The 25,696-nt window shown below is 39.1% G+C and overlaps 1 protein-coding gene, 1 long non-coding RNA gene and 1 pseudogene across 6 annotated transcripts in view; 1 reads left to right on the top strand and 2 right to left on the bottom strand.

The window, feature by feature from the left end:
• The window catches only part of LOC131221102 (DNA polymerase eta), a 55,100-nt gene extending 46,083 nt beyond the window's left edge, over positions 1 to 9,017 (top strand). For 4 of the 5 annotated variants that reach the window (XM_058216216.1, XM_058216215.1, XM_058216213.1 and 1 more), the window contains 3 exons: positions 7,388 to 7,496; positions 7,564 to 7,860; positions 8,472 to 9,017. In XM_058216216.1, the coding sequence (XP_058072199.1) occupies positions 7,388 to 7,496; positions 7,564 to 7,860; positions 8,472 to 8,620 (555 nt within the window). In that variant the 3' untranslated portion in view covers positions 8,621 to 9,017. Of the gene's footprint in view, positions 1 to 7,387; positions 7,497 to 7,563; positions 7,861 to 8,471 lie in introns of those variants that run through there. The other variant, XM_058216217.1, reaches the window with a different exon arrangement.
• A 4,620-nt stretch (positions 9,018 to 13,637) lies between these two features.
• On the bottom strand, positions 13,638 to 16,412 carry LOC131221101 (uncharacterized). Its single transcript, XR_009158983.1, has 3 exons — positions 16,070 to 16,412; positions 15,548 to 15,979; positions 13,638 to 15,103 (listed from the first exon to the last, which is right to left on the bottom strand). It is a non-coding gene; the product is annotated as an uncharacterized LOC131221101 (long non-coding RNA).
• A 2,839-nt stretch (positions 16,413 to 19,251) lies between these two features.
• Positions 19,252 to 21,706, bottom strand: LOC131219980 (endoplasmin homolog; annotated as a pseudogene).
• Between the last annotated feature and the right edge of the window lie 3,990 nt (positions 21,707 to 25,696).

Genomic DNA, 25,696 nt, shown 5'->3' with positions numbered 1-25,696 from the left:
ATAAAGGCAGCCCTCTCGAATCTTCCTCTTTATTTTATGTCTCTGTTTTCTTGCCCGGGCGTGATCTTAGAAAAACTAGAGAAGCTAAGGAGAAACTTCTTATGACATGGAAAAGAAGACAAAAAGAAATATCATCTTCTGAATTGGAAAGAGGTTTGTAAGCATGTTCAAGATGGAGGGGCCAGAATTAAAGATCTTAAAACGATGAATAGGGCTCTTCTAGGAAAGTGGATTTGGAGGTTGGGATTTGAGGATGGTAATTTGTGGAATTCCTCAATTAAGCACAAGTATGGGTATTCAAAAGGGGGTTGGTGGACCAAATCATCGTCCATTTTCACAACTTCAGCGGTATGGAAAGGGGTGCTAACCATTAAAGAGGAAGTTTTGAAAGAAATCGGTTTTGCAGTAGGGAGAGGAGATAGACTCAGCTTTTGGTCAGATTTCATGGGCAGGGGTTGGAACTTTAAAAGTGAAGTTTCCGCGTATATACCGCATTGTTGCTAATCAGAACAGTTCAGTAGCAGCTAGTTCTTCTATGATTGGGGGTGTGGTGTGGAATGTGGAGTGCAGAAGGAATCTTCGTGACAATGAGGCCGAAGAGTATGTGGCTCTGTTAAAATGTATTTAAGAGGTCAAGATAGATTCGGAAAGCGACGATAAGGTAGTTTGGAACAAACACAAATCAGGAAAGTTCTCGGTGAAATCGTTTTACAGGTGCATTGACAAAGGAGCAGATAAGGAAGAAGAGATCTACACCAACAAGATATGGAAGTACAAAGGTCCTCCAAAGATTGTAGGGTTTACTTGGTTGGTGGGCAAGAATAGAGTGCTTACGATAGACAATTTAAGAAAAAGAGGGATGATTCTCACTAACGTCTGCCTATGTTGTATGATTAATGAGGAATCAGTGAATCATTTATTTATTCACTGCCCCTTCATCAGTCATATCTGGACGGATATTCTCTATCGTTTTGAAATGGCTTGGACAGCCCCTATGTCGGCAGGAAGCTTTTTAAAGGCATGGCATGATATTTCATTGGAAAAGAATAAGTTGATGCTTTGGAGAACGTCTCTTGTTGTTGTCTGGTGGGCAGTATGGGAAGAAAGGAATAGTAGATGTTTTAACGGGATATCCAAATCAGCAAATTATGTTGCTGCTAGAGCTAGATTGTTAGTTGTTGAATGGGCTGTTAACATAGAAAAATTAAAGGGTTGTAATTTGTTGTTTTTAGGTATGTAGTAGTCTGTGTAGCTCCCTCAGGGGTGCAGCCTACTGTTTTTGTAGTAGCCTACTGTTTTTGTAGTCTTTTTCATTTATTAATATAATCTGTGACTTTTCAAAAAAAAAAAAAAAGGTTGTTTGGTAGCAAATAAAAGTTCAGCCCTGGTCAGGCTTATTCGGATCAAGTACTCGTCAATGTGTTTGTCAAATGTGGACCTGATAAAACCCAAGAAAAATAAAGAAAACACAGTGTTCGTTTTTCCCATTGGAGAGTCATCCCTTATTCTTATAAATGCTTGGTTTCTCCTTGCCCTGGTTACAGGATACAGCGATATGTCAATTGTGGTGCACATGTACCAGATGTGAAACATGTGCAACATGTACCACTATGCTATTAGTTCCACCACCCATCTTTCAAGTGCCAAAAAATTGCCACCATTAACCTTCAAGGCCTATCTAAATGCAAGAAAATTTGTCCTAGTTAACTTATTTGGGTCTGCCTAACCAATGCTACTAACATGGATTAATCTAGTTGTTTGTCAAGCACCTGGGATAAGGAAAGATTATAAATGGCATCTGGTGTATGTGCACACATAATTTGGCATATGTAGCACATGCGTTGTGCTCAAAAATGTATGGTGGTACAAATGACACAAGTTAGCTGCTTAAAGACATACGATGGCACATGTGGGAAACGTAATGATGTATGGTAGCACATGCATATGCAGTACATGAAGGGCACTTGAAGGGTAAATGCCGCAAAATTTTGGCACTTAAAGATAGATTGACGGCGCATTGGCTTGTGTGGCACGTGAAACACAGAGTATATTGGCATGATTGTAACAGGGACAGAGGAACCAAGCATTTGTAGGAACAAGGGAGGCATATCTAATGGTATAAACAAAGACTACGTTGTCTATGTTTTTCTTGAATTTTGTAAGATCCAAATGTGACAAATGCATAGACAAGGACTTGAACTAGATAAGCCAGTTTAGGAATGAACATTTGTTGTCTAATAAATGGCCCCTCAAGTGCCCTTCTTGTGTCACATTTGCCAAGTTTTACATCTATTGTATATGTCGCATGTGCCACCATACATCGTCAAATTTCCCACATGTGCTATATGTGCCATTGTATATCTTCAAGCACCTAGCATGTGCCACGTGCGACCATTTTAAAGTACCACACATGTGCCAAATTAAATGTACACATGCGATGGATAATCCTTCCTTGTCTGGGTGCTTAACAAACACCGCCATTGTTGGTTAGTCACAATTAGCCTAGTCTCAGTCGACTGGGGTTGAGCTTTGCTTGCTTTCAAACACGCCTTTCGTAATTTTTGTTTATTTGTTCCCTATTTTGCTCATTATCATCATCATCCAAGCCTTATCCCGACTAATTCGGGTCAATTGCATGAATCATTTTCCGCCATTACATTCTATCGAGGGTTGGTCTCTATTTACCATAGGGTTATTTTGAGTTGAAATAGGTAGAGGTTAAATTGGATCAACAGGCTTTAAGCCGTGGGCATTAAGTCTTTAACTTAATGTTGAATTTTGTATTCAATGGTTATATATACATGCGGAACAAGGACAAGCTATGATTGTTTGAATGAGTGACTGAAATTTAGGATTTTCTTTAAGAGAATGAAAGTTTCATGATTATGAATTGTGATTTCTAGCTTAATATTAATTGGCCATTGGGATTATCTTGGGTCCATATTTTGGGAGTTTTATCAAATTTCTAGCCATTGGAGGAGAGCTTGATCTTAACAAGGGCATGTAGAATTTACTCTTCAAATTAAGTTCGGTTTCTCCAATTGTACAAGTTGTTGCGGTAGTAGCAGTAGTGGTGGTTGGAGACCTGTAGCAACAGTTGTAGAAGTAACAATAGTAATAGGAGCAATAGTAGTGGTAGGTGTAGAGTAGCAGAAGCAACAACCATAGTTCCAAAACTCGCTGATTCAACTCAAAACTCAGCCAATTCAACTTGACTCTGCTAGATTTTGAGCTGAGTCACTGGGAAACTCGGTACTAGGCCTGACTCAGCCTAGACTTGGAGAGCCTCGTCAAGTCTACTCAATGGTTTGGTCAACTCAACATGAATTAGCATGACTTGAGCCAAGTCACTCAACCCCTCGGTGGGAACTTAAGAGTTCAAAATAAAGAGGGTGGGGAGTGAGAATCGAACCTGCAACCTCAAACGGAGGAAGCAACACACTTAACTAGTGAGGTATCTATGTAGTTGTTGATTTGAGTTGCGTCTTATATTACTTATTCTAAATTTAACTATTTTTAATATCTATTTACATTCTTAATATTTTCAGTTTAACAATAATTAAATATGGAGTTGAGTCGGGTCGAGTCTTCAAGTCAACCACACTGGCTGAACATCGAGCAAGTTGAATTTTCGGGTTTTTGAACCGCGGAAGCAACAACAACAATGTATTCCTGCAGAAAGAACTGTACCATATCACATTCCCATAGTGAAATCTCAACACTAGTCAAAATCATATAAAGTAGAAAGATTGTTGCATACAAAGGTGCTGCAGGAAAATCACATTGCCACACCAAGAAAGATGCAAATGGTGTAGATGAAGCCACTCACATGACTAAAGGCAGTTTGCAGCAAATTCTGCACAGTTAAAATAAAGTCAGTTACAATGTTTTACATATCATTATCCCATAATGTATTGCATCCTTGGGATGCAGATGCATATCGGTTATTGCACAGGATATATCGGTTGTATCATATAATTTATTGCTGTTGTTGGGGAACATTGCAAAATTGGTCGAATTTTTTAGTAAAACTTCAGAGTTGTTATAAAAGACACCAATACACACTTGAAAAAAAAAATCACAAAAACAAGTGTACATAATAGGTTTCCTTTGTATAGGGCCCTAATCTATGCATTGTCTAATTGAATTGATACAATTATATTCAAAGTCCATTCACAAAATTTATAAATGTAAGAAGACATGTATGGACATACAATCATCACATTCAAAGCAAAAGAAGTAGAAAATTAGAAATGTACTTGTGGATTTTGAAAAGAAAAATATTTTTTTTAACATTTTTTAGTTAAAAATAAATTTTTTGAAAAATCCCCAAATTATCAAGAATATGTAGATCAGGTTATATACATGTTTGATTTCGTGTTTGGACACTAAGATTACAACTAATTTGAGAAATTTTGGAAAATTTTGATTTTTTTTCTTATTTTCCGCAACTCAGCACATCTCCCCCAAATCTCAAAATTGAAGCTCTATAAATTTTCATGTAAAATATGAAGAATCATGAATTTCATACCATTCAACACTATTTACAACATATAAAAATGAATTAAAACAAAAAAGCACGCACCTTTTAGAAGCCAGCCCTAAGAAGCTTCCGCTCATGACTAGGAATTTGTTTTTCGGGGGGAGAAAAAAAAGAGACTTTTGAATTTTTCAGTATTTTCTAGACAAAACAATGTTGGTTTCCTTTTATCCCTTTTGATATCCCACTCGATCTCAATATATCGCACGATACATTAAGAATTTATAAAGAGGGTGATGCAAGACAATTAACCACTTGCTCTAAAAGCTCGAACTGTTAGAGCACGGCGAATTAATCCCTTTATCATAGCATAGGCCCCACATTTCATGGGTTAGGACCTCAGCCGAACCCCCCTCGTGGGCCCCAAATCACATGGGTACCGCCTCACGCGAGCCACCTGCCCCACACAGGTGGGGCCCTCCTCACACGGGCTGCCCACCCCGAGTGTGCTCTGCATCTCACAGGCAACCCCACTTAAAGCTCGGTGTCAAAATGCCCCTGCATTAATTACCCCCGGTGAGGAGTCTCGAACACGAAACCTGGCTCTGATACCAATTTGATGCAGTACAATTAACCACTTCCTCTAAAAGCTCGAACTATTAGAGCATCGCGAATCAATCCCTTTATCTCATAGCCCAGGCCCCATATCTCATGGGTTAGGACCTCGGCCGAATCCCCCTCATGGGCCTCAAATAATATGGGTACTGCCTCACACGAGCCACCCACCTCACACTGGCCGCCTACCCCATGTGTGCCCCTGCATCCCACAGGCAACCCCACTCGATCCCAATGGGTAAATGCCCTTGCATTAGAGGGAGGGTGGATATATCGCATGATATTGTGATATCGTGTGATATCTTGCATGCTATTGCAATATCGTACGATATGTTGCACGGGACATTGAAAAATGGATATTAAAGTTGGATTTTGTATTGCCCAACTGGGATAACAGATACATCGTGGGATATATTGGTGATATGGCGGGATATATCGGTGATATCACAAGATACTGAAAACACTAGTTGGTTAGCGTCGTCACCTTTTTATTCATGCCACCTTTGCCTATTCTTGTGTTCAACTCTGTTAGCACATGCAAACGCATACATAATAAACTTTTAGTGCTTCTTGGTGCTTTCAAACATGTGGGCGGTCCAATCATGGATTTGGACTGTTTGTTAGGTCCAGCCCACTTGCTGTGGGCCACCATGAAAAATTACATCGATCGGGTGATCCTCACCATCCAAGCACGTGCCTCATGGCTGTCCAGTTATGTAGTTACATGTGAGATGCTTATGATTGTTTGTTGGTCGAGACAAGCAATCCTAGTTTGTTGTACTGAATGGATGGTTTAGATTGATAATTAGACCCATTTTTTTGTTGTAAAAAATCCAAGCATTCATCATTTACAATATTGATTGGATGGAAAGGATCCTTCGGTTGGTATGATCTCTTCATAGTTGTCCATGAAAAGAGTGTTGGACCTAATAAACGGTCCAAATCAATAATTGAACTGCTTACATGTCCAAAAGCATCAGGGTGCACTGAAAGTTTAGTTCAACGGTCCCTGGATCTTGGGTCATTGTGGTACATGGTACATGAATGGGTAGGTGGTGTGCGGATTCTCTCATTAAGCAGTACGTGTTGCAAAAAATATTGATTTTAATAAAATATATTTCAATAATAAAATAATATATAATATATATTAAAGTTGTTTTGAAAAAACACTTTTCTGTGGGTTTTTGGGAATAGTCCCACATGGAAAAGGGAAGAGAAAAATCTGTGGTTTATATGAAGGATGTGGAGTATTATAATATTTACCTACCTAGTTTGTGGACTATGGACCTTGCGTATTCCAGTGCATAGCACTGGAACACCCGCGCGCGCTCGCGCTGGCGCTCGGGCATGGGCTCAGTCTCGGACTCGGACTCGGACTCGATCTCGGGCTCGGTGCGAGGGCGTGGGCATGTGTGGCAATGTGGTTGTAGAGGCGCTAGTGGTACACTTTGCACTTCGCACGTTCGCATCGTATCGCAGAGGGTCGCTCTTTCCCGACCTTGAGCGAACCGGAGCGAGACGTGTGTGAGTCGCGGTACGACTAAGTGGCTATGGCGGATGTCTGGTTAGTAGATTCTTCTTTTGGGATTTTTTTTTTTAATACTGTAATACTGCCAGAAATTGTGTAATTGAGTTCCATTTGGTGGGCCTTCGTGTTTGCTGAACGCAGACCCACACCAGGCTTGTCGTATCCTAGAAGCTGTTTGCCTGTAACCTATCAGCATACTCAATTCACTTGAGTAGGGGCAAATAACGCTTTAAGGACAGCGTTTCAGACGTGCTTCAGCCTGTCCTGATTTCTAATTATTTTGCAATTTTTGGTTTCCACATTATACAGAAATACATTAATCTGTATAATTTCCAACAGTATGCTAGGGTAGGGTCATGTAGGTCTCTCCAATATAAAATAAGAATATGTGATGCAAAGATCAAAAATACAAATTACTACATTATATGCTATTGGAAAGATCAAAATACAAATCTCTATGATATATATAAAATTTACATTACAACTCATTGAACACTTAAAATAGTATATGACTATAATTTTGGATCGCTAAAAATAGCAATTTGGATTGCAAATGACCCATAATTAGACTGTGCAATTCAGAACAGAAAATGTTGGGCAGTTGGGAGATTCAGGTAACATTGGTTTAGTTACACAGGTATACCTGGGCAAGTGAGCATTCGATTATTTCCATTTTTTGTTGTTTCCTTTGCAAGACATTGTTTTTCATGAATTATACTTTTATGACACTCCGCTTGAGTGAGGAGCACCCTTGCTTGTGTTAGGGAACTTGTTCGATCTTAAGATTCTTTCATGGCGACAACCCTTCTTGCTCTTCATCCAAACAGGCCTTTGATGGGTCTTTCCAAGATGGTGCACCATCATCACCGTCGGGTATTTTCCTAAGCCTTTTTTCTTCTCTAACCTTACAAAAATGTATTAAGGGCATGTGTTCATGTAGGAAGCGAAAGCTGTTTGGGGCTGAATCAAGCTGTGCAACAAAAAACGTGCGTTCGTTCAGGAAATGAAAGCTGTTCGGGGCTGACTCCAGCTGAGCAACAAAGATGGTATCCACATGAAGAGAGCCACACCCAAAATGTCCCTCCTAGTTCAGATCGAGGTGTAAGCAGAAGTCAAACATGGGAATACAAGGTTGAAGAGATTGATCCTGCTGTGATTGATGAGCTGCCTTTGGAAATCCAGGCAGAAGTTCGAGGCTGGCTACGCCCACATAAGCGTCCTAATATGGCTAAGCGAGGTTCTAGTATTGCTGATTACTTCTTACCGAAAAAGAAGAATTAGGACGTCATTTTTTTAAATCTCTAGTTTGTTTGCTACTAAGTACAAATTTGTGGCAGTTCTTCCACTGTATCCATGACATCATGCATGCCAATCCAGGCCATTGCAGTCGTGGTCTCCACGCAATCCTAGTCCAAGATCCAACTGATTGGACAGGTGCAAGTATCCAATTTCACCACTTGAATTTGAACCACTGAGTATTTTCTTTTTAACTGTCCATTTAAGGCCACCAATCAGATGGTTAGAATCTCAGGACCAGTGCGAGCTTTGGTTTACGATCTGTCCAAAGCTGGGACCATGATTTGGATGGTCTAGTTTTTTCATGTATGGCATATGTACATACAATAAGTGAGTTGCCACAAATGAGTATTTCACGGCAAGAGGATTTACATGATCCTCCACCCGTGGATATACAGAGCATACTTAGATTGCTGGCTTGTACAAGTGGAGCCCATCTTCGGCAATCTAGGCCATTTTACTCTGTGAATAGACCATGACCCATACATCTTCTAGATTGGGAGATCAATTGAATGTGCACTGCTGTATTTCTTTGTTAACCACTATTTGCAGGTCACAAACTAATCAAGGATATTTTTGAGCATGGCCCATCCACACTGCAGCCCAATGGGATTAAACCGTGGACCCCACTTGGACTAATTGAAAACTGGATCACACTGTGCATTAAATCCACACACCTAATGCAACCATTCTGTAGGTAGTTATTTTAAATTTGGTTGAGAAGTTATGTACATAGCTTGTAGCTTTCTTGTAGAAGAGGGTGTATTAAATGGAAGAACATGACTGAACAATTCAACTGTAGAATATTGTAAGCGATTCCTCAGTAACTTCTCCCTCCCTCCCCTCTCTCTTTCAAGTAGGACATGGAGGGAATGGCTACTCTTGCCTTATCAATACTATTTGATGTCATTAAATTTTGTCATTACCTTTTGTTTCAACTGAATGAGTGCAACTCAATTCACTTCGGCATGCATATGTTGCCTTAGTGTCTTGTAGCAAGGAGTGGTTTTTGTAAGCAGTCCAGAGCAGAACTCTTTGTAAGCTATATGTTTTTAGACTGGTTCAATGGGGATCTATCTATTTCCATGGTTGTGGAAACCTGCCTTCCTAGTTGGAAATTTCATTAGCATTTTCAAGTTTCAGAGTTTTTGGCTGCAAGAACTTGATTTTGAAGTTTATTAGTTCAATTGAATCACATTTGTATACGATCTTATTGATCTTTGTTTCATTATACTTAGGTAACGTAGATTTGCATACGAAATTATACGGTGAAACTATTGGGCCTTGATGCGTTGGGTGTGATTAATCTTTCAATGTGCCCAATCAGTACAAATGCGGCCTATGGTGGTGAGCCATATCAGATCAAGGATGTGGATTTCTGAGTGATAAATCATGCTTGTGCCTATTGGGCACATCAGGATTATTTGCATCTTATAAGGACCCCATAGTTCATCTTCTGTACACAACTGATGACAGGCCATTCTGTTTGCATCTGCAATGAGGAAAATGATCTGTTCTAGTCATCAGGTAGCCCAATGTTATGCATAAAGAATAGATGGCTTAAAGGTACTTGCAAGAAGTTAGCATTTAACGTGCATGTGTAGTTGAAAAACACTCATTGAATAGAGGGACATGTTTCGATGATCCTGCTGCATAACATTTCATTATCTAAATACATTTTTTTTTTTATAGGTGAATGCATTTTATTAAGCAAAGCCAGGAAAGATAACAACACAAAATGTGAACAAACCCAACAAATGTAAATGAAAAGGAAGCAAAAGGGAGACGGGGAAAAAAACAAAGAACCAAAACTGAAAACTAAATTATAGCAAGCCAGCCCCAAGGCTGGATCCCCAAGCCTGCTAAAGACCCGATCTATGGGGCCTAACCCTTGAAACTCAAGACTCTACTAAAGACCCTGCCGTGGTAGCCCGATGATTCCTGAAGATCCGGTTGTTTCTTTCATCCTGGTGAATCAAGTTAGGTGTATGGATGGGATAAAATATAGACAGTACTGCTGTGGAACCTACACAAAACCAACGGTGGGTGTTCCATACCAACCGTTTCCTATGGTGAAACCCACCTGAGTTTTTGATCGTCATGATTTCTATGATCCTACGTGAACTAGATGCAGTGTACCTGAAACGGGTTGGATTTAATGAAAATTCAACTTACGTGGTAGTTAGATACGCACCCTGCGTATCTATTTGGGAAGCGGATTGGCTGGTGTACCACACATCAGCTATATAGCTGATGTATTGACGTCAGCAAGTTCTGTGGATCCCATCAAGAGTTATGTGTTATATCCAAACCGTCCATCCATTTTGCGAGCTTGTATTAAGGATTGAAACGAAAAATAGTCACGGAATTTTTGGATCTATATGAAATTTGTTTTTCCTCTTCATCCACGTCTCTGTGACATTTTGAACAGATTGGATGGAAAATAAACGTTATGGTGGGCCTTATGAGTTTTTTAACAGTGAAAATCATTATCTCCGCTGCTATTTGTGGTGTGGTCCAGTCGATCTTTGGATGTGATTCAATTTTTTTGGATAATGCTCTAAAATGATCTCTAAAAATGGATGAACGGTGTGGATATAATAAATACATCATTGTTGGCCCATATAACCTTGATCTCCTTTGAGCCGTTCGTACAACTCGGAGCTCGAGGAGCGTCAGCGCTCGTCTTCTACGACACGTACCAAAACCAGTTATATATCTGGTGTGTGGTACACCAGCCAATCCGCTTCCAAGATCAGAACGTGTGGTAGTTTCTAGGAAAAACCATAATGTACGGGTTTTATCCACACCGTTCATCTATTTTGTCATATCATTTTAAGGGTCTAATCTTTATTATTTCACTAGTAACCACAGACCTTAGCGACTGATTTTCGGCATTGAGAAATTCGACTGATCAGCAAATAAATACAAAGTGATCCTTAAATCTAGGTTCCAAACAGATGTTACTTATTAAGAAATATTGTTTCATTCATTTTGTTGATTAAAGGGGAAAAATAAAAAAAAGAACATAGGCTTTTTTTAATGTTCTTAGTCATCTAGATATGATCTAGTGTTTAGAATACATGTTTAGTTAGGCCTTGTATGCATTCTTGAAAATCAAAACTTGTTTTGTTATTAGAAATGAACTCCACCTGAGGGTTGGATTTTCTTCAATTTTGGGCTCATACAAAACGATATGAGAAAAGGTATGGATGGCATGGATAAGCAAATACATCATGGTGGCCCTCCACAAAGATTTGCCCGTCACAAGGTAGAGATTGACTGTCGGTGTTGGTCAAAAGGGCCGTTCAGCATACCAAGATCTGCTTCCAATAATTTGTAATTTTTTTTAAAATAAGAACGAGAACAAGAATAAAAAAGCGGATTATCATACATATATTTTGTGTAGAAAGATGAATAGGTACACTTACTTAGTTCTACATTCCTTACACTTATTATATACTTGTAATAAATATCATAAGATATATTTCTGAGTAGTACAAATTTATAACAAGTTATTCAGGAACGGTTGAAAACCGTTCCAGAACCATTTAGAAACGGTTTTCAACCGTTCTTAAAAAGGGGCTCGCAAAAAATTAGGGACGGTTGAAAACCGTCGCAACTGTTCAATATAGGAACTTTTTCAACCGGGCATTACAGAATATTAGGGATGGTTGAACCCATCACAAATTTTCAATTTCGACACAATTGTCAATCATTCTTAATGTTTGGGAATGGTATTTTTTCTTATTTAGAAACAGTTTTGAACCCTTATTTAGGAAGTACCAGTAATAGCCGTGCAACTACTGGCAAAAGCCAGTATTTTTTTTTTCAATTGGAACGTGTATTTTTTTTATATAATATTTGAAATGCAAAGAATGTTGAAGTACAATTAAAAATGAATATTAAACAAATATTGTACAACTTTACAAGAAACAATATATAATATTTACAACAATAAGTTGAAAATTGTCCAAATACATTAAAAAAATCCTCCATGTGATCCACTCTTAGCATGGCCAATATAGCCATTTCGACCCTCTTTGTCCACACATCATTTCAAACAAGCAGCGCTGGTATCCATCTGCAATGGTCACTGCTAAAGTCTCCATTTGCAAGTTTAAGAGAACAAACATGTCAAGAAGTCTAACAAAATTGTGTAAATTTTATAATGCATATTTTTAGTTCCCACAAACAAGCAAGACAAATAAATATTGGTTGCCTAAGTATGTTATTTATTGAATGTATATTATTCCAGAGCAACCAAAGGCCTGTATATCAAGCATATAACAAGAATTAGGAAAGGGAAAAAAAAAAGGACAGAAAATATACATAGAATCCTCCTTTTTTCTTTTCATTTTTATTTATTTTTCTATCTGTTTCTTAAATGAATCCATGTTCAAACTGATGACATCAACCAAATATATAGCTTGACCAAGAAGATCAACAATGCAAGCATAATGCTCTGCTCTGCAACGGATGACAGATGTTTCACCTAGGAATTTCCCCTAGTGAGTAGAAATTTCGTACTATAAATTAAATAGACTTCACTAGGGTCAAGGAAACCATTCCCTGATATGAACAACAATGAAACACAACACAAGCCACCATTGAGCATACGAGAAGAGGATGCGGTTAAAGATGTTGAATGCAACTCATGTTGACTTTCATTTTATACGTATTCAAACTTTTCTTAGAAACTCTACAAACCAAAATTAACTTAAAATTTTATAACAATTGCACAAATAAGATGCTGAAATTTACTGTCAATTGAATTGCATGTCCCAAACCCATCAATGTTTTAGCTGCCTCACATCTAAAAGTACTAATCTCTCACCTTAGATGATGCAAACCATTCAATCTATTGCTTGTAAAAAATAGAAGTATAACAAAATGACTAACATCAAAAGGTTAGCAATACCAAAAAACAGAGAAAATGCTACTGACCAGATCCGTAGTTATATCTACGGTTTTAGTCCATAGCATGACCGTACAGAAATTGCTACGGACTATATCTGTATCCAAAAATTAGCAATGGCTACAGTTTTAGTTCATAGCCATTTAGTTTTAAAGGACCAAATAATAATAATAATAATAAAGAAGCAACAAGCCAGTTCCTTTATAAAAAAAAAATAATCAGAAATGACTGTAGAAATGTAAGATGCAAAAATCAAATCTATGTTAACCAAAAATATCCCACATATCACAAATCATACAAGGTAAATCTATCAAAATATAAGCTAGTTCGAGCTTTTCTTAATTAAGATAACGATTACATTCAAAGTAAAGTGTAAAGCAAAGTTGTATCAAGAAATAAATTTTGGGCAGTTTGGATTAAACCACCAAAATGATTAATGTAGTTGAATTCTAAGTCTTGAATGGGCCTGAGTTTTGGGATATAAGAAGAAAATGTGGTGGCGAATGTGATGGACAGATTGGATATCATGCACACAACAAGTCTCCAAATCCATGCAAGATCCAAGAAATAACAAAAACACAACTAATAAATAAAGAAAAGAAATGGAAATTGCAGGCTTAATCAGTTAAACAGATACCCCTATATTCTGACTATTGATCCATCCAAAATTACTAGCTAATTTTGGGTATTAAAACTGATTTAGACAATGCATTCCAAAGAAGGCACTTACTTAATCTGCAGCAAAGCCTCTGAAGCTTTTGTATGATGCCTTGTAAACAGCAATGCTAAAACAGATTGACTGGAAAAGAAAAGGCACATTAAAATTTCCAGAGACCCACATAAACATATCCACTTTGCTACCACAAACACATAAACGGTCTAAACTAGAGTTTAATCAATTATTGTGCATGAGCAGCCATGCCACTTGCATTCCCAAAAAAATGCCCAGCAACAATGACTGGAATCCCATGGTTTCCTGCAGCAATAGAAGCCATATGTCTGTATTTAATGAGGATGAAATTCATTCCAACTAAAGAAGAAATTCATTCCAACCATATAGGAAACTTGTCCTAGCTCCAACTCAAGCATGTTTCTTCATAAAGAACGGACTTATTTTCTGGCTACAAGTTGATCTCATCACACCTGAGACCAAATTTCTCTTTTCCTATTTGTCTATTTGTTGGCAAGGTGACAGAGATAAACTTGCCTATAAACTGCACCAAATCTGGAACTATAACTCTTTTTTGATTGGGTGGTTCTTTATCAATATAGAACATCTAGATTTCTCTTGTTGGCTAGTCACTAACGAAGCTTAACAAGACTAATCAGTTCTCAAGTGAGGCGGAAAAATGGACACAGCATCATACACATACAAATGATACTGACCATTGAATTGGTAACTTACCATTTGGTTTGGTTATTAGCAACTATATGTAATGCCTTGTTACTCCAATGGAGATCATGCCATCCATCTACATTGCTCAATTGTATATGACAATGGATGAAAACTGGTTTGCTCAAATAAAATTGCATTATATGGTGACACATGATGAATAGTATAAAAGAAGAGCAGCAAAGGGAGTGTATATGCACCGAAATTTTAGAGGAGACGGCAGCTGCACAAAAAAAAAAAAAAAGAAAAAAAAAAGGGCTTGAGACCTTGTGGGTCCAAAGGCCAGGCTGTGGGCCGCACAAATTTCAAATCTCATTTTTCTAAGAGAAAAAGCCTCCAAGTGCAGGTTGCACAAGCATCTAATCATTTCAATAAACTCCAACAAGGTTGACCACAGTTAAAAGGTGACCCACCATTTTATTCCATGAGTGTGCACTGAAGAACAATAAAAGGGCACTAACCAAATGTAATGAAATATAAATTTCAGACCTTTGAATGAAAATCATGATGCTCACTGAAAGGGAGGAAGACATGGGGCCTTTTCATGCGTAAAAGGAATATTTTTATAATTGTTTTATTAGTGGATGGCACTCAGGAAGAGATGAAAGATGACCATACACGTGTAGGAATTGATCAACGGTCCACATTCAATGCAGATTAGTGGTGTTGTGATGCAACCAATCCCACATGTGTGACCTGTCTCAATAATCAAAACTGTTGATTTCATGGGCCTCATTGTGGATGGGAATGTCGAAAAGTCTAGTAGGTAGAAAGATTCTTACCCTCCTACCGGTGGCTCAGAAATTGACGATTACAAAAACAATCAGCAACCCACTGAGATGCATGCCCAAAAGTCTGTTGATTTCATGGGCCCTGCCATGATGTATATGTTTTATCCATGTCAGCCATCTATTTTTCCAGCTCAGTTTAAGGCATGAGTAAAAAATTGAGGCAGAGTCAAAGCTCAAGTGGACCACACCACAGGAAACAGTGGGGGAGTGGATGTCCTACAGACAATATGGTAGGCCCACAGGGTGCTGTATGACTTCACAAAGTACTGCACTAGCCTATGTCTAATCATTAGGAAGCATGACTTATGCTGAATGAGCATGATGTATGAGGAACATGCATCAGATCCACCCTGTCCAACAAATGTGTTACCATATTTTCATATTAGATCTTCAAAATCAGTCTAATTTAGGACTTAGGTGGGCCACACCATAAGGAACGTTGCAAAATCATTACTAAACCTCTAAATTCATGCAGTGTGGCCAACCAGCAGTTGAGAAAACCAACCAGAGAAATTGTAACACTTACCCCATATTCCGATATTGGAATTGCTTGTTGAGCACGTAGTAAATGTGCTTGCCTCCGTGTTAACCACTACAGGGTATATGGCAGAAATCAGGACAGCAGGGAAGAATATATTTGATATATGAACAAATAAAGAGATAACCAATTGTGAAGAGTACATTCATACGAGAACAACGAGGTATATAAAAACTTTAAATTCAAGATGAGAAAGAAAGGGCTTTAAAACTAAGAACAAATTTGCACTCAATCATCCATGCCAAATAAATGATTGATTAAATAGGAAGTCCATTGAGATGACAGGTATCTAGTTCTAGAAGAGCTCTGCCTTATGAACGGTTCATAAACGACAATCAGGAGAGTTCAACTGGCAGACAAGTTCATTGATGAGATTGTTGTAGTACTGCAGGCCTTTTGGGTTGATAGCTCCCCATCCATCTGTGTGTAAATGGCCACAAGAACCAAACAGGAAGTTTCAGCGATGCATCTAGGAAATTGAAAATTAAATCAAACTAATAGCCTGCATACCAGGAATTAGCCTGGACCAGGAGATATAAAATCTGTTGGCATCCAGGCCCATCTCATGCATCAGCTTCACATCTTCCTGCCATCAAAATGGGCATTGATCTAAAGCTGAAAATGGAGAAGAAGTCAATTATACCTTCCCATCTGTAATCTCACGCCAACCGAGCATTGGGTTCTTAGGATTCCTTTCCACAGATCGACTGTAACACAGAAACCCACGTCTCATTCAAAACCATGAGGCCGCTTCAAAATGACTGACTCACAAAGCAGGATTTGACTCAAGTCATAGAAACACCACCCTATTTTTCCCCAATTTTTTTCATTTTCTTCTTCAAATGGTATATCCCAAATCTATCTAAATAACAACTAAAAAATACAGCATTTTATATGACAAAACAGCATTTTTTTTCACTAGTAATATCTTAAAATACTGTAGAAAAACAAAAGCTCTAAACACTCATATATAGAATCTGACAAAATCGAATATCACAGATTAACATTAGGCATGTTTGGATACGAGGAACGAAATTCTCTTGCTTCCAACAATAAGCATGAATTCCCGAAGAGTTACATTAGACCCTTTTTTTTTTTGGCAAATGTGATGCTTGATGGTTGCCCCGTGTTCACACCCCAAGTGCAGGGTTGTGATGTAGTAATAAACTCGGTAAGACCGAGGTCGAATCCACAGGGACTGAAACTTATACGTTATCTGAAAATAACCAGATCTAGAACTAGGCTAAGATGAAATTTAAATCAATTGTGATTTGAGGAATAATGGTGAAATATTAATTTAAACTTAAAGAATTCAGAGAAAGTGAACTAGGGATTCAGAGGATCCACTTGTAGAGATCAGGGAGATCTTATGCCTACTTCATGGATATTATACTGAACTTACTTGATATAGTTTTCAAGAGATGAAAGGTATAAGAATTAGGTATGATTCCATCACAAATCCATGCCTAAGAGACAAGGTAAACAACAGAACTTAGACCAATCCATAACCAACCAAAAGATGTATGAGTGTTAGGAAGGATCCCATCATCCACCCATGTCTATGAGACGATGGCGAACAACAGGGTTTCCGAACATCAAAATAAAAGGAAAGGAATTATTCAAGCCATCACAGATCTACTGTAATTTAAATCACAACAAACCATTAATGACTAAAAGAATTTCTTAAATCAAAACAAAGTCAATCAGTTCAGTTCAAATCAAACCTGTAGAAGCTCCCATCATACCACAAGCTTCACCTCTTAGCCCTAGCTAAGGGATTTAGCCTAACATAATCATAGGAAAAAGAAGAAAAATAAAGAAAAAATACATAAAAATTCCAAACACTTCTCTCTCCGCCTCTCTTTCTCTATCTGACGTCCCCTATTCAAGCATGACCTCTTCTCCACGTTTGGAACTCTTTTTATAGCTTTTGGAGTGGTGGAAATCGGATTTGGGAAGCTATCGCACGCGCAGCGAAAGCCTTTTCGCAGCCAAGTTCGGGGCTTCATAACTCTCGCGTTCCTTGCATTATTTTTGTAAAATCAGCGTCTCTTGAAAGTGTTTTGGCTGGCATACACGATGGACGGTTCAGATCTGCCATATGATCAAAGATGGTGGGCCACAACTGCCTGGAAAGTCCGATTTCGCGGACGTACGTAGCCTTTCGCACGTCCGGTGTTGACGTGATCGGTGGGCCCCACAGGTATTTTCTGGGAAATCCACCCCGTCCATTGGATTCAGGACGAAATTTCGGTCAAGAATGGGTGGTTTTGAACATCCATTGAAGCGGCCCAGAGAAGAAATCACCCCAAAAATCGTTTTGAACGTCGCAGGACCGCCTGTTTGTGGCCTTTGTATCGCGCACATGTGCATGCATGGGTGTAAAATCTCAGTAAGGTTTTGTAGTAGTCGAGGCCCTCTACACGATGGACGGTTTGGATTTCCTACTAGGACCATGTGTGGGGCTCACTAGCGTCCGCAAAAACGGACATCGTCCGTCCGTCTCGCCGCGTGAAACGGCAACTGCCGTATTTGGGAAGGAGACGCGGGTCAGCGCTGCTGACCCGCGTTTGTTGGCTCGGTGCGGCTCGGGTCTGCGTTTGCTGTGCACACACACACGCTTAAAGTGGGACCCACCTTGCTCCTTTTAATAAATCCACATCGTTCATCTGGTTTTCCATCTAATTTAATGGGTTGAGACCAAAATTGGAGTATATCCAGATATCAAGCGGGCCAGACTTAATGGTTTATGGGCTGATCTGTCAGTTGGGGTGCTTCTATAATGATCCGAGGGCTGAAATTTGATATGCACGGTTAATTTATGGCCCTCAGTTGGGGTGCTTCTATAATGATCGGATCCCTAGTGTGTAATTCCATCGATCTTGGTCCCCTGGAGTCCGTCCCATGCCTTGGGTGTCATTAGAGCGTTAAATCCATGGTTTAAGCACCATTTTTCAGTTCATGCTTGTAAATACACTCTGCAACACAAACACGATTAAATTAGGCTATTAAACGGTATCAATGATTGTAAATCCATGCAATAACTGGGTCTGATATGCAATATTTGACCCTCAACACCCCGATTGCTTGTTGTGGACTCTCTACAGAAGAAATAAAGGCAGTATATATGAGCCAAGTGTTTTTTCAGCATAGCATATCCAACCTAGATGCATAGAAAGATTATTAAATTGAACAACAGTTCATGAAACGACCATAGTATAACCACAATGATATGATAATCATGAAGCAAGTAACAATTTGTGTAGAACTTTAGAAAAACATCCCCTACGGCTAACCCATGCTAGAAAGTACACCAACCTAGCTGCCAATGTGGCCTGAAATAGAGGGTTATTAAAATATGAAATCCAAAAAGTCTAGATTCAAAACGAAAGTGCCTCTCGATCAGGTAAGAATGGTTTTCGAGTGGCTTTTTAGCATTGGCCATTCACTGCAGGACCCACCAGGGATGGTCTCTATTCACAGGCCTAACCAGCCACTTCTATTTTAGAGCAGCTACATGCCCCTGTCTACTGAACTTGGGATCTTGACACCAATCCAACACACAAGCAAGAAGTGCCGATGACTTGGGGACTACTCACTTAAGGTTAGGAATTCACTCACCCACAGACGAGAGGACTCATTCTCAACCAAGAATCCAAAGATCTTACAAAGAATTTTAAAAAAATAAAATAAAATAAAATAAAATACACCAATCCCAAGGCTCCTTCAGATCTCCTCACCAAAGTAACTACATTCGGAACCTGAGCTCTTTCTCCCAGGGGGGTCACTGGACATAGCATTCCTTCCAATAGAAAACAAATAGCCCAATGAGATTTAGATCACCCCCTATCTGCATTTTCTCCAAAAAAGCTGTATAAAAGACAAAGTAATTATACTTTCAGAATGCATTTCCTTTCTCCCAAAAATTAAATAAATCACACAGATTTCATACAGGAAAAAAAAAAACCTACCATTTCTATATTAGCAATCATTAAAAAATATATATACCTGAGGTTCCAGATTTTGCTATTGTTCCTAAGTTCTTGATCAGATCTTCCTTTGTCATTCCAATGCCTCAGTCATGAATAGGAAGCACTTTCTTCTCCTTGTCTAATTTAATCTGCATTGTACCACAAATACATCAAACTAAAATGTTCAAAACAGTGGAACTTTCCCACTTCCCATAACAGAATGTTAACGTGAAAAATCGTTCTTATATTGTGATAGGATGAACTAGCAGATCGAATACAGGTATTGATCTAATAAAGTCGAAACAACCCAATTGTAAAATTCTCCACCGCCTACATGTTGAGGACCTACAATTCACTTGGACATGGACAGACATAGCTGTGATTTGAATGCTATGTCCTTATCATGAATACTAGAATAAAATTATTGTTCTTTGTCATTTCCACTAATTGAAACTGAGCATTTGCAATTCAATTCACTTGTGAATCCAAATATGGCCTCTATAATTACTATACAAAATAAGCCATCACCAACCAAGATCTCAAGCTTTGCAGTATCGCCTTCACCCAAAATCTCCTTATCTGTAAGCAAAAGAAATCTGATCTTATCCAACGCCCACCAAGAATGGAACATATTTCATTGAAATCAAAGGCATCGAAACTCAATAAATAATGTATCGGATAATGAGAGATCAGTTTACACCAGAAGCATTAGATATCAGTTCTCTCAAGAAAATGTCCTTGTTGCTATACAGTGAGTTGATGAGTATGTCCGTCAGCGGTGAAACCTCTGCCTGGAACTCAAATTTCTCTGCATTAGTCCGCAGAGATCTCCGAGAGATTGATTCTGCCTCCCTGAACCAAAAAAACCATCCCCTCAGTTAGTCATCACCGTTAGTAATCAAGGAGAGTATCTGAGGCTACTCACATGAGTAGCATTCCATACATGCCTGTGGCAGATCCAAGTTCACAAGGCAGGGCCCATCATGTACGGATCCTTGCCGGAAAAATCAGGCTGGTCTCCACAGCAGGTGGGCCAAACGTCTATGGAAAATTGGTCATCAAAAGGAATTATGTACAGCCCATATACAACTTATATATGCCATCATCCAAATAAGCAGACCTGTCTGACTTCTAGGCCAGTGCAAATACTTGGAAGTGCCTGCTAGGTGAAAGGAAATTTGCTCAAAAGAGAAACACTCAGGACTGAGCTACTACAGTTTTCATTAAGGCCAGCACCATACATATGGGGCCAGTCTTTCAGTGATCCAGAACTTTAATTTCATGGCCTCTCATTGGATGGGTGATTGACCCAAGAATGTCCTCTATTGAAAATTCCAATTCAACTAATCAGTAGGTTTTCTTCATTCCATATGTATTGTCAGCTAGTATTACTTACAAGCAGGACCCATCTGTAAGTGTTCTAGATCGCTTCTCTCATTCCATACGCATTGTCAGCTAGTATTAATTACAAGCACGGCCAATCTTTAAGTGTTCTAGATAGTTTATCTCATGTGCCTCCTCATGGATTGGTGATGGATCAAAAATCTCCCCCATAAAAGAATCCCAGCCATCCAACCATCAGACTTCTTTTCCAATAGAAAACAAAATCAACAGTATTTAAGTAAAAAAATGACCAACTTGACCCTTTCAGGTAATAGTTTCTGGCCCAAAACACAAGACACCCCACACCCAACATAGACGTCTTTATGCCAATGTTAGTGGTTTTGGAATTTTGAGTATTCATTATGTTGAGGTAACTCTTTAAGCAGATATAGATTAACTCATGATATGGCCTGTTCAACTGATATTTTTCCTGTTTTATAGTTGCTACACCAACAAGCTCATAGCAATTCGATTGGTTAAGATAGTGAAAAGATTTAAGTTCTCCCAACTTATACTTTTCAATATCTTTGGAAGTTTAAAAAAGAAAAAGAATAAAAAACTCAGTCAAAAAACCATAGCCAAACATACATGCAAGATAGTGATGAAGTCGTAAATGCCTAGAAAATAGAAGATCTATGTAATGGGTAGTATCCATTGTGAAAACACATACGGCTGGTGGCACTGCACAAAGAAGGTAAAAAGCAATGGTAGTTACGTTCAGGATAAAAAATCTGGCAAACACGAGATCTCTCAAGAATGTAGGTTCTGATAGCTGCCCCAGATATCCTTCCATGCTTATCAAATTGGATCTCAACTAATTTACCAAAATGACTGCATCATTGTGTTAAGTACTAATCTATTGAACACCTCATTGGATTCAAAGAGCAACTGTAACGCCCTGAAAATCGGGGGTCGAGCAGGAGCCCAACTCCCGAGTTCCAACACATCACTTATGCAACATAGATAATGATGATTAAATGTTGTCCGTATTAGTAAATTAAACTTGAGTAGGATTATACCAAATCAGCATATCATACTCCAGAGATGGTTAAATTATGCAATCGGAAGACTGTGACACATATATAAAGCATATAAATGGTTGTAAATCCCCAAAGTATGAACAGATTACCAGGTTAAATAACTACATGTATAGTTCCAAAATTCACAAATGATATAAGGTAATGTTCAACTAGTTTGTAACACTGCAATCCCATCGGCGCAACTCCAGGCCTACATAGACCCGCCAGAGAGTTGCATGTAGGAGAACTCCTCCTCATCCTCATAGAAGTCAGGCTCCGTTTCATAAGCATTGCCGTCATCTACAGCTAAAACAGAGTCTGTTTGGTGTTTTAAAACACCGTCCCAGAGTGGGAGTGAGTGATCAACTCAGTGGAGCTATAAGGCAAGGGTTAACATGTTGTTAATTCAGTCAAGCAGTAATGATAAAGCAGTACAACACTTATATCCTAAGTGCTCTTGTTAATGCAAGAATGGTATGTTGTAATGATACATGCCCTTGCTTGCACTCCCTAAACGTGCGCTTCCTTGCCAAAGCACATGTAAATGCGGTGCATGTACATGATTAGCCAAGTTCTTAATTAGTCTTATTCATACAGCAGGTTGGGAAGCTACGGTAGCTCCCTTTATATCATTGACCCAAACATTGATCCATCTAGGGTCGTCAGTCCTTGTTAATCACATACGAAGAACAATTTCAGGTCGCTACGGAGCGGCTCGTCACCTTAGCGCAGGCCTGGTTTATACTCGAGGTTACTATGGAAAGGCTCGTCACCTTAGCGTAGTCCTAGTGTATACTCGAGGTCACTACGGGCTCGTCACTTGATCGTAGGCCGACAACTCGAATACAGTGTCCCATACACCATCATATTCGGCTCATGAGTTTGGGTTGCTCACTGGTCACTATGAGGAGGCTCGTCGCCCCAACGTAGGCCGATAGCTCGACCACGGTGTCCCATACACCTCCATGTCCGGCTCATGATTCTTAGCGGATCGAGGTACCAAGGTTAAACGGGGTTTCACTGGTAAGTTGGTACCTTAGGTTCAAGCAGTAGCATCCATACATGGTGAACATACATTGGGCCAATCGGGTTGCTTGAAAAGCTTGACTGGTATGAGCGTACGTTGAATTAATCGACATGGAACGTATAAACACTCCGCGTGGCCTAACCACTGTCGAAAATCAGTGTAGACTCGGATTCCTCGAACGTATCCATCATGGCTAAACAGCATGGCCACCGATCGTAAACATTACCGATTGCCTGAACTACATCGTAGCCCCAATCACACTCCAATGATGGGGACAACACGAGCACTCATGCCGCCCCCCTACGCATGTACGTACGTAGAAGGAGAACCCCACCATCGATCTGGCTCGATGACGACATCCAGGGAGGGCCTCCTAGCTAGAAGTCAAGTTTTGGTTCAGAAAAGTGGCCCGATAGTCAAGAAAAGCCCACCATGGGATCTCATGATCGTGGCCCACTTGTCGGATTGGTTTTATATTTTAGGTTTTGCTTATTGTTATTATTTAGAACATCGTGAATGCTTTAAATTTTCTTGTTTGGTTTTTATTTTAGTTTACTTCATCACCAAGTAATAGGTGTCGCACATGTTGCGAGTTTTTGGGTATAGGGTTCTCCCTATAAATAGGCACCCCTTGTAGTTCTTTTAATTGATTAAAGCTAATAAAAAATTCCTACTTTACTTTTTTGCTCTCTTCATGAGTTGTGGAAGAATTCAAAAGTGGGTGCGAAGCCCTCCCTTTTCGAAGGGCTAACTACCGTGGTGTGAAGCCATATCGATCTCAATTCACCCCCATCTTCTATCATCTTTTTTTTCATCTTCCCCCACCATCCGTACTTCGAATTTGTCCTTTCGTTGCATCAGATTTCTTCTTTATAGCGGGTTTCCAGATTTCGGCCCACAGGCGAGTTGAAACTTCGGCGGAGCACCACGCACAAACCGTACATCGGATCAAGCTGAGATTTAGGGGTTTTGGAGTCCATCCCTGGCCGACTAGGGCCAAGGTGGCTTTTTTTTGAATAGTGGGCACCACACACGTAACCCTATATCACATGATCCCTAATTGATTTGCCCCTTTTTATCACCTTAGGGTTCCTTGAATTGAAATTAGGGAATCCTTTGGATTAGGGACTGATTTTTATGCATGAGTAGTTAATTTTATTTCCCTTTGACATCGTTTGGTTTATAATTTTTATTGGTCCAGTCCTAGCCTGTGTCGGCTTGGACCCGCATAGATTCCCCTTTTAATTGAATGTTTGGATTTTCATGTGGGACGTGGAATTTGTGTGATTGTTTTTGAATTGGTAGGATCTAAGCCTGAAATCTTGCATATCATATTTTCCATGTCCTGCATCAAATTTGGTATCAAAGCCTAGGGTTCTTGTAGGGGAATTCATTACATGTTTAGGGTTTGGTTGTTTATGTCCATTACGCATCAATTCTCATCATATATGGCTGTTTAGATGTCCATAAACCCTGAAATAAGCTGCTGAAATTTTCTGTCATCCCCTTATTTAAATTATTTTAGAAATTAACTTAGTTTTCTATTTCTAGGTTTAGAAACTTTCCTTTTCTGTTTTTTTATAAACTATTTTTTTAGAAACTTTCTTAATCTGTTTTTAGAAACTAATTTCCTTTCCTTTTTCTTTTTTAGAAACTAATTTACTTTCCTTTTTCTTTTTTAGAAACTAACTTACTTTCTATTTTTAGCAACTTTCCTTTTTTCTTTTTCTTTAGAAACTAGGTTGTTTTTTTAGAAACTTTTCTAATTTGTTTTTTTTTTTTAGAAGCTTTCCTAATTTGTTTATTTAGAAACTTTCCTTTTTTGTTTTTTAGAAACTAGGTCGATTCTTAAAATAAATAAATAAATAAATAAATAAAATCTCTTATATTTTGACAACTATATTACTGAATTTTGGTTGGCACCCTACACTAAACATGGAACAATTGCAAGAGTCACTAAACAAGTTGTCCCAGAAGTTGGAGTTTATGATTAAGCGCTTGGAAATGGACCAATGCTTTGAGCAGCATGATGAATGCATTGCCCAACTAAAGACCATCGCCAGGACAAACCCCACCATTGGGGTAGATGTCCAATCTCAGGCAGGTGGCCTGAAGGATAGACCAATGAATGGAGTTGGCCAAGGAATCAGTTATGGTCGTACACCCGTGTACCCACCCCATAAGGGACATCAAGACCACTATTTTGAGGGGTACAACATGTACAACCTTGTGACTGGAGAGAGTGCACTGTTAGTTTAGAGTTACCCACTGAGGTCATTCTGATAGTGGATGAGTTTTGTGATGTTTGTCCTGATGATCTACTGGATGAGTCTCCTAGGAGGGATATAGAGCACCCTAGAACATGGGACACCGTAATACCTACAATCGAGTTTACGTTGAATAATTTTGTCGATAGGTCCACAGGTCTAAGTCCTCGTGAAGTCGTTACTGATTATAAACCTAGGAAACTTATTGATCTTGTCCCTATGTCATTGTCCCATAGGCCGTCAGAGTTTGTAGAGTCTTTTACACATCACATTCATTCATGGCATCAAGAAATCAGGCAAAAGACCATGACTAATAATGAACATTGCACATTTTCTACAGACCAGTATAAATGTTTCAAAGGATTCAATATTGGGGACTCTGTGATGGTCTGCATCAGGCCCATGCGGTATCCTTCGAGGGCCGTTCGTAAGTTACACACGTGTAGCACTGGACCCGTCAAAATTATAAA

Source organism: Magnolia sinica, chromosome 12 (genome assembly GCF_029962835.1).
Source record: "Magnolia sinica isolate HGM2019 chromosome 12, MsV1, whole genome shotgun sequence".
NCBI classification, from domain to species: domain Eukaryota; kingdom Viridiplantae; phylum Streptophyta; class Magnoliopsida; order Magnoliales; family Magnoliaceae; genus Magnolia; species Magnolia sinica.
Note: the sequence above shows the minus strand (reverse complement) of the source record. Positions and strands in the feature narration are given on the sequence as shown.